The 9,933-nt window shown below is 49.5% G+C and overlaps 1 protein-coding gene across 1 annotated transcript; it reads right to left on the bottom strand.

Annotated features, from left to right (window-relative positions):
* Positions 1–1,679: 1,679 nt before the first annotated feature.
* LY96 (lymphocyte antigen 96) lies at positions 1,680–9,532 on the bottom strand. The gene is made up of 5 exons (XM_068165886.1): positions 9,405–9,532; positions 6,809–6,898; positions 6,084–6,212; positions 4,698–4,750; positions 1,680–2,216 (listed from the first exon to the last, which is right to left on the bottom strand). Exons 1-5 carry the CDS (start codon positions 9,496–9,498, stop codon positions 2,115–2,117), a joined length of 468 nt encoding a protein of 155 aa, XP_068021987.1. The 5' UTR covers positions 9,499–9,532; the 3' UTR covers positions 1,680–2,114.
* Positions 9,533–9,933: the final 401 nt, after the last annotated feature.

Raw genomic sequence — 9,933 nt, 5'->3', positions numbered from 1 at the left:
GACACCCCACACTATGATGGAGCCCTGAAACAGGCTGCCCAAAGAAGTGATGGAGTCTCCATCTCTGGAGACATTCCAAAACCACCTGGATGTGTTCCTGTGTGACCTTCTCTAGGTGAAGTGGCCCTGGCAGAGGGGCTGGACTCAATGATCTCCAGAGGTCGCTTCCAACCCCGGTGATTCTGTGTGACTGCACGTGCAGGACTTCTCTGGTGTGCAGTTGTGCATGCTGCAGTGTTTGTATCAACTGAAACTTGAAAAGCAGAGCTCCAAGAGTGCACTCCTATTAGAAAACAAATTTTGCAGGACCTGCTGCTTCTGATAATTATATATTTGGCACCAGAGGGTGAGGGGGTGAAGCAAAGCTATTTTCCCATCTGCAGCAAATCCTGACAGCCACATAAAGCAGCAGTAATGAGGGAGTGAAAAGAGACATTTGTGAAGTCTTTAGAGATCAGTTTCAGGTAAGTGTGTTGCATGCAAGCTCTTCCTATTTTGTTGTGGTCTGCAGGGGATGTGGCTCTGCACAGCTCACTGGAACTTCTGGCACAGTCCAGGTATCTCAGGACGTGTAGGTCTCACTGAATATTTTAAGCAAGAGCTACTCAGTGGATTGCTGACTTCACAGCAGTCACATCACTCAAACTCTGCACAGAGTTTAGTGGCCATGGTGGTGGTGTGTTGATGGTTGGACTCAATGATCTTAGAGGTCTTTTCAAACTAGAGAAGAGTAGACTTAGATTGGATGTTAGGAACAAGTTCTGCACCGTGGGGGTGGTGGAACACTGGAATGGGCTGCCCAGGGAGGTGGTTGAGGCTCCATCCCTAGAGATATTCAAAGTCAGGCTCAACACAGCTCTGGACAACCTGATCTAGTTGAGGATGTCCCTGCTGACTGCAGAGATGAGTTGGACTAGATGACCTCTGGAGGGCCCTTCCAAGCCAAACCATTCTACAGTTCATCTGAAGAAGGTCAGTCTCTTGGGCAACAGCCATCTTCCTATCTCTGAAAGAGAAACTTGTGTAGCTCTGGCCCTCAGGCTCTGAGCAAGAGCTAAAAGCATGCTATGGGATTGCAACTACAGCTCTGGGTGGCTAAATTCAGCCATACCTCACCAGTACAACTGGAAACATGTTCCACTTTGAAGGCTACTCACATCAGCTAGTACCACATAACAGCTTGGTGCAGAGGGAGCAGAACATTAGGAAACATCTAAAGACAATCTCCTCTGAGGACAGGCTGAGAGAATTGGGACTTTTCAGCCTGGACAAGGGAAGTCTCCAGGGTCACCTTAGAGCAGCCTCCCAGTACCTGAAGGGGGCTACAGGAGAGCTGGAGAGGGACTTTGACAAAGATGTGTTGTGACAGGACAAGGGGTAATGGCTTCAAACTGGAAGGAGCTCCATTTAGATGAGACTCTAGGAAGAAATTCTTCCTACTGATGGTGGTGAGGCACTGGAACAGGTGGCCCAGAGAACTTGTGGATACTCAAAACCCAGAGCATTGAAAAACAGATTGGATGGGGCCCAGAGTAACCTGGAGGTGTCCCTGACCACGGCAAGAGGGCTGGAACTAGAATGATCTTTACTGTTCCTCCCCACACAAACCATTCTGTGACTGTGAGGAGAGTAAGAAAATAACAGGAAAATAAACCCCAATGCTCAAGTTGTTTGTACAGAGAAGGTTTATTGTTGGAACACCTACAGCAGGGTTCCCAGGTTCAGCTGCTGGGGTTTTCAATTGAGTCCTGGTGAACTTCCGATTCTTCCACTTCCTAACTTCAAAATTTCTTGTATTCACACAGCACAGGGCTTGGCTTTTTCATAACTTGAGGCACAGCATCACAATGCATTCCTCAGCCTGACATCCAGTCAGGGCTACTCTGTGGACTAATCAGGGTGCCTGATTCCCAGAGACCTTGTGCACAAGGGCTGAGCACCTCTTCACAGCAGGGCTATAAATGGGTAAAGCTATCCATCATGTGGCTTTGCAGACAGTACACAATGGACTCTACCTCAGGACAATTTGTGTGCTGCTTGATTTGCAGCTTGGATTCCAGTTGTTTGCAGAAGTGACTTCTGTGTCCTGGAACTACTGGAAAGGTTTGCTGCCTTCAGAAAGTGTCATGTTTGACTGTCATGGTGAAATTCAGGCACATGACCACATCCTTCTCAGAATCATCAGAGAATCCTTCTAAAATAATGTTATAATTGCCCTACAACAAGCAAGGAAAAGGAAAAGGAAATTAGTGCACAATGCTGCCTGCTCTTCTCTCAGGAATTGCTTTGGGATGGTTGTGGTGATTTCTGTTAGGGCTGGAAAAGAAAGGCTCCCACCAGGGTCTGTTCCCGTGGGTATATTCAAATACATGTGTGCACTCAAACTGAGTGCTCAACCTTCTCCTCATGACCAGGGTACTAAGGAACAGGGGCAGGCTATGACCCAGCTTGCACTTGTCAGAGCTCTCTCAAACTAGAGTCTCTTGTTTCCAAGGGCACCAGCTCCCCCTTCCAGAGCTCTTCTCTTGGGCATTTCTGACTCCACAAACAGGAATTCACTGAGTTGATAGGCCAGGCTGTGCTCTGCAGCAATGAGCCTTTTGTCCCCTCTACAGGGCAGTAACCTCATTAGCCCTTACAAGGCCCCCAGCAAGGCTTCAGCCTGACCAGCACTTTCATTCTCCACTGAACTTCTGCCTCCTGCTTTCTCCAATACCCAGACCCAGAGCGTACAGAGCTGCAATAACAACTTCTGCATCGTCCAGGCAGTGCCAGGGAATCATGCAGGCTGCACACCACACCACTGCTGACCAGGCTGCTAACAGAGGCTCTTCTACTGAGCAGTGCATTGTTTGGTTTTCAGCTGCAATCACACACTGGGTGTTTAATGTGATTCAACCCCAGTGGTGTTTACCCAAATCATCGACTTGTAGCACACACAGGATGTGAAGACACCAAATGTTTGCTTGCTGAAAGCTGAAGCAACCTCATACTGTTACTGGTGGTAAAAATCTGTGCCAAGTTTGGACATGATGTCAAGATCAGGATGAAACACACTAGAGAGAGGAGAGTGAGAGGAAGAGGCCATGTGAGGAGAGTGCTGTAGCCATTCCTCAGGCCCTCATCAAAGCATAGCCAGCGCTTCTCCTCCTGTTAGGACTCAAGCTGCCTGCTTAAAGCCCACTGCCAGGGGCCAGCTCACCTCCCTGTGTGGAGCACCTGCTCCTGACAGGCAGGACGCTGCCTGCTGGGCCTCAGCTGAATGCCCAGCTCTAAGGCAGCCAGGCTGTGTCACAGTGCTGTAGGCAATGCCAGTCCTAGTGTCAGCTCAGCATTCCTTCCAGTCTCACTGCTCAGCTCATCCACATCCAGCAGCCTGACCCAGGGAGCAGCATTGGCCCAGGTTTAGCTCCTCAGCTTCATACTCTCACAGACAGGCTCCTGTAGGCAGCAGGACTGAGGACAGCTTGGTGAGCTGTGCTGGATTAAGCCCAGCCCAGGAGGGGTGAGCTGGAAAAAACCCAGCCCCAGGTGGGCAGGGAGACCTGGTCCCCTCCCGGAGGGAGGGGGCCCCGGGTCAAAGTTTATTCCACTTCTACCTCCTGTCCACAACACTACTCAAGAAGGGCAATCGATGCCTTCCTCTCTCCTGCCCTTGGCTCTCCAACACCCTGCTGCTGCTGCTGGGAGCTGTTAACACATGGTTGAGTCTGCTCCACACAGTCCCACACACCCAAGGGGACTGCAGCCAAAGAGAATCCATCCTACATCCAGAGAATCCTTCACCAGCTGTGTCTGGGTTTGATTAGATTTGTATTTACCCCTTTGCCTTATCCCTTTGTAACCTGCCTTTTACCTAAATACCTTTTATTTTTCTGCTAAACTTAGGTTTTTACTTCCAAATCAGTGCAAGACTGTTCTGTCATTGTTATACCTCTCTCTTCTTCTCCTGCCTAATTTCCTTTCCCTACTGGGAGAAGGGGAGAGGGGAGGCAACCTAAATGTGTTCCATTGGGATTTTGGGCTCTGGGAAAAGCTTAAATGGCTACATGGGCCAGGATGAACCCAGGGCTTACCCTGCCTTCTTCAGTGCCTGCCACCTTCCTCTTCGGATACAGCAAACTGGGGGTGGGCACTTGGGAGCCAAAGGGCTCTTGGGAGTAATCTAAAGAGTAGGAGGCTTACAGGAGCTTACAGTTTTCAGCAAAGGCTCTGATTAGGCTTCCAGGTTCTCAGTGAGACCTACCACTGGAGCATTGCCTTTGCTTTGGGATATTGTTATTCCTCTTCAGACCTTTGAAAAGGGTTTCAGGGAGGAACAGACCAGCACATGAAGAGAAGGGAAAAGGAAGAACAGAGTGGGCAGAATGAACATGGATGGCTTTACCTCCCAACAGGTAAGAGGAAACACAAAAACTTGCCCAAGAAAATGGGATTAGTGAGGTGACTTTAACTGAGATCTTTGGTCTTCTCTTTTGTAAAATCAAGGAGGGATAACAGAGGAATAACAACCTGAGACCACTGAGCGTTTCTAAGACACTGCCATCCTGGGGTCACCACTTCAAGCATGAGAAACTTTGCTGCCATTTCCTTTTGCAGTTTTCTACAGTTTGGGAGGACTTCTCTTCAGAAAGTCAGTCCATGTGAGGATGTGACTTTCCTACTGCTCTTGCTTTAGGTAGAATGCTGACAAATACCTTTGGAAATGATATTCGGGAGCCTTTGATGTCAAATCTGGCTGCAATTGTTTCTGTAAAACAGAGAGAATTATAACATAAAGGGTTGCTTAATCACCAAGTTATCAGCCAAACATCCTAAACAACTTCAAAGCAGCATGGCATATCCCTCCGCAGCAATGCCAATGCTACATACCCCTCTGCTGCCAAAGCCCTCACCTGGATCTTCTTAGAGCTCTGTCTGTCTAAACCGGGTTAGAAAGTGGACAGCTCCTGCAACATCTCCTGCAGACCCAGCCTGACACGCTCAGACATAAACTGTTCTGAATGTCAGTAGTGCCTCTAGTTCCTCTCAGGTCTTCTGTACAGTCCAGCCTTTCCCTGACATTTTAGAGATGATAATGACAGAAGTGTCATAATCATGGAATCACAGAATGGTTTGGGTTAGAAGGGACCTTAAAGACCATCTAGTTCCAAGCCCCCTGCCATGGATAGAGACACCTTCTAGCAGACCAGGTTGCTCAAGGCCACATCCAACCTGGCTTTCAACACTTCCAGGCTTGAAGCCTCCATGACTTCTTTGGGCAACCTGTTCCAGTGCCTCACCACCCTCATGGGGAAGAATTTCTTCCCCAGGGAGCTTCTTCCAGTCTGAAGCTATTGCCCCTTAATTCCATTACTCCATGCCTCTGTCAAAAGTCCCTCTCTGGCTCTCCTGTAGCCCCCTTCAAATACTGGAAGGCTGCTAGAATGTCTCTCTGCAGCCTGCTCTCTCCAGGCTGAACAGCCCCAGCTCACCCAGACTATCTTCATAGGAGAGGTGCTCCAGCCCTCTGATCATCATCTTGGTGGTCTCCACTTGACCCACTTTACTTTGTCTTGTGTTGGGGGCTTCAGACCTGGACACAGGACTCCAGATGGGATCTCACCGGAGCAGAGGGGCAGAATCCTTCCCTCTACCTGCTGCCCACACTCCTGGAGGTGCAGCCCAGGACAGGGTCTGTTTGCAGGCTGCAAGCTCACATTGCTGAGCTTCTCATCACCTAGCATCCCCAAGTCTTCCTCACGACATCTTTATCTGTTGTCTGCCCTGCCCTCGTAATGAGATGAAGGGTATTAGTAATCCTAATTTATAGAGTGGGAAGCTGCAGTACAAGGCAGTTATAGCACAGAATTTGGAAGTTCTCTATTTATTGGGGTTCTGGCACTGCAGAAGGGCCTGCTCCAAAGTCTGCTGCTTGCCTGAAAACAGGCAGCTCCAGATTAGGGGAGAAAACCGTCCCAGGGCTGACCAAGTAGTCTGCTAATAAATCTGGTTAGCAGTAAAAGAGGGCTGGCAGGATGTGGCCCTCTTGTGGATGGCACCTGCCAGGCAAGGCACAGGCAGCAAATCATCTCCAGACTGACCCCCTTTCAGAGCTCCACACAGCGAGTACTCATCATCAGCTCCGCTGCACAGGACCTGTCTCCAGTGCAGTGCTTTGGCTCCGTCGTACCAGACGTTGAAGATGGTCTTCAGAACGGTGATGTCACTCCCTAGTGAACACACTGGAAGTAAGACAATGGTAGCTGCTGCCAACCACCAGCCCAACACCCCCGTGGCCATGAAACCGTGTGCCATGTCCATGTTTCTCAAACACCTCCAGGGACAGGGCCTCCACCACCTCGCTGAGCAGCCTGTGCCAATCCCTGACCACTCTTGCAGGGAATAAAGTTCTCCTAATTTCCATCCTAAGCCTCCCCTGGTGCAGCTTCAGGCCATTTCCTCTTGTCCTGTCACCTGCTACTTGGGAAAAGAGGCCAACACCATCCTCACCACAACCTCCTTTCAGGGAGCTGTAGAGACCCAGAAGGTCTCCCTTCAGCCTCCTCTTCTCCAGACTAAACACCCCCAGTTCCCTCAGCTGCTCCTCCCCAGCCCTGATCTCCAGACCCTTCCCCAACTTTGCTGCCCTTCTCTGGCCCTGCTCCAGCTCCTCAATGTCCTTCTTGTAGTGAGGAGCCCAAGACTGAACCCAGTATCCAAGGCGTGGCCTCAGCAGTGCCCAGCGCAGGGGCACAACCCTGCCCTGCTCCTGCTGGCCTCCCTGGGCACACTGCAGAGTACAACTGCCCAGTGAAGGGGGACTCACGTGGAATCCAGGTAAGGGCAGCCTCCCAGGTGGGTCTGTTTGCAACGGTGCAAGGTGTCACATTAAAGGTGAAAGTATGAGGTGTGGAATCTAGGGGAAACAAAACATGTCATGGTGGTGGTGTGAACAGGCTTCTCCAGGAAAATAACAGAGAGAGAGGCACACTCACAACAAACACATTTGTAAAGGCATTTAATGCACACAGAATAGCCTAACATAGACATCAGCAGGAACTGTTAACTATCACATAGGTATTTCAAAGTCTCTTTGGAATTATTTATACACTTAGAGAGCACAAATTATATCATATTTAAGTTGACACAAAATAGTCAGTTATTGGGTGCATGATACGCTGCACACAAAGGCAAAAGTATCTTCATTTCTCTCTTGGAGTTACACAAACTTTTTATCAGCACTTAGCCAGCTGAAAACATCCCTAGTGATGCCATGGAATGTAGATAAACTTCAGCATCTGAAGGGGACCTACAGGGAGGCTGGGGAGGGACTGTTTAGAAGGCCCTGTGGTGACAGGATGAGGGGCGATGGAGCAGGGTAGATTTAAGTTGCACGTCAGGAAGTTGTTCTTCACAATGAGAGAGGTGAAATACTGGAACAGGTTGCCCAGGGGGGTGGGGGAGGCCCTGTTCCTGGAGATCAGACTTGATGTGTCCCTGAGAAGCCTGGTCTAGATGGAGATGTCCCTGCTGACTGCAGGGGAGCTGGGCAAAGGGCCCTTTGAGGGTCCCTTCCACCCCCGTGCCCCCTGTGATTCTGTGGTTGAAGACAGGAGCTAAAACTGTGCTTAGCACAGCAGCATATTTCCCAGGCTAATGGAAGCGAGGCTGTGAGTGGATTTGGTGTGTGAGGGCCCCACACAGCCTGGCACAGCGCACGGTGTCAGGGGCAGCACGACAAGGCAGCACACAACACGTATGGAATTGAATTCTGAGCCCATTAGCTGGTATTTTAACTCTTACAAAAAACACTCAGGGGCAGCCTTTGGGAGGATTTCCAGCCAGTGCTTTTATTTGAACTCTAGGAAAGAGATCTGCTTCTGCCCTCCCTGGTGTCTTCAAGCTGAAGCAGAGTCACAGAATAGACTGACAGAGTCATTTGGCTTGGGAGAGAGGTCTCAGATGACCAAGTCCCACCATTACCTGGAGACAGGGTGTGGAAGGGGTGCTCCCCATGCAAAGGGATGCTCCCAGTGCTAACCCAGCTAGCAAACAGGGTGGTGGGGTGATTTCAGAGAATCAGAGAACTCTTTTGGTTGGAAAAGCCCTCATGGAGTCTAACCATCAGCCCAACAGCACCATGGCCATTAACCACACCCCAGAGTGCCATGGCCACAGGCTTCTTGAACACCTCCGGGGTGGTGACTCCGCCACTTCCCTGGGCAGCCTGTGCCAATCCCTGACCACGCTTGCAGCAAAGAAATCTCTCCTAATGTCCAACCAAAACCTCTCCTGGTGCAGCTTGAGGCCACTTTGTCCTGTCCTGTCACTTGCTACAAAGGAGAAGAGACCAACCCCCACCTCATTGCAACCTCCTTTCAGTAGGGAAGGGTTCTGTGGTGTTTGGGGATTAAAGCAAAGGGAAACTGTCTGGCTGACAGTAACCAGCTGTCAGCTTCTCATCTTGGAGGTGACTGTGCACAGGAAATTACAACAGGAAAAAGGGCAAACAAACAAAGCTCACCATGGTCTCAAAGCTTTGGTTTGCAAGCTTTAAGTCCTGCCATAAGCATTCATGTAAAGCAAAGTACCCAAAATAAGCATCCCCTCCTGTGCCTCAGCTTGTATAGCTATGGTACAGATGACACACAGATTTGTGTGGCCTTCCCTTCCTAAATATCTTCTCAGAAGTTCACCTTCTAGCCACTGAGTCTGCACAGGCACACTGAGCCTGCTCAACATGGATACCAGCCAGCTGCCAAGCTGCTGCACAGCTCACCAAAAAGCTCAGTGAACAACACAGATCCCATCCCATGGTCCATGACACAGACATAGCAATTGTCCCAGAGCCTGACTGATCCTCCAGCCTGGCAGAGTATCCCACTTTCCCTTTTCTTCCCCATATACTTAGAATCAGAGAAATGTTTTCATTGGAAAAGACCTCTGAGATCATTGAGTCTAACCATCAGCCCCACACCACCATGGCTATTAAACCGTGTCCCAGGTGCCATGGCCACACACTCCTTGAACACTTCCAGCCTGTTCCAATCCCTGACCACTCCTTCAGCAAAGGATTTTTTCCTGATCTCCAACCTAACCCTCCCCTGTTGCAACTTCAGGCCATTTCCTCTGGTACTACCACTTGCTGTTAGGGAGAACCCCCACCTCCAAGCTTTTCATTCTAGGGTTTTCTGAACCAGAATGTGCATTTCTCTTTTAGCTGCTGTCAATATTCATGCCTGCACAGCACAAGTCTTGCAATAAGGCAATGGAAACCAGAAATGTACTCCAGCTGGACTTCTTTAGATTTCCCCATGTATTCATCAAAGAAGCAAATTGGAATGAAAGCTTGCATTTGCTCCAGACACCAGCAGCTACTGTGCAACAGCCAGTAAGGAAAGAACAAGCCTTTGTTCACTTACCACAAAAAGTATAGGACAATTCCAGGTCTGGTGATGCACAAAGAAATTCACTTGCTCCAGGAGTGAGTAAAACAAACAAGAGAAATCCAAGCATGGTTACTTTTCAGCCTGGTGTTTGGTAAAATAAAACGTTGTTTTGAGCAAAGAGGAACAGTAAAATCAGCAGAGTCATCCTCAGTCACGTGGCACTTCCTTAATTCAAGGGTGCTGGAGCCCTGGAGCAGGCTGCCCAGAGACATCTCTGGAGACATTCAAGCCCACCTGGACATGTTCCTGTGCATCCTTCTCGAGGTGCCTTGGCAGGTGGGGTGGACTAGATCATCTCCAGAGGTCCCTTCCAACCTCTAGCATTCTGTGTGAATATTCAAGCTATTTTGTCAAGTTCTCTGCAGTTGTAATTCCTCTGACTGCAGCGCTATCAGCTATCATGACAATCAGTCTTGTGAAGAAAAAGAATCTCTGCCTTTGTGGTTACATTTTCCCCAGACAGCACAGCTCAAGCCACGAGTGGAAAATGAAAAACTGTGTG

The sequence above is a fragment of the Melanerpes formicivorus genome, unplaced genomic scaffold, assembly GCF_026170545.1.
Source record: "Melanerpes formicivorus ecotype bairdi unplaced genomic scaffold, bMelFor1.0.p_v2 SCAF_94, whole genome shotgun sequence".
NCBI lineage: Eukaryota > Metazoa > Chordata > Aves > Piciformes > Picidae > Melanerpes > Melanerpes formicivorus.
This window is presented reverse-complemented; position numbering and strand designations above follow the sequence as displayed.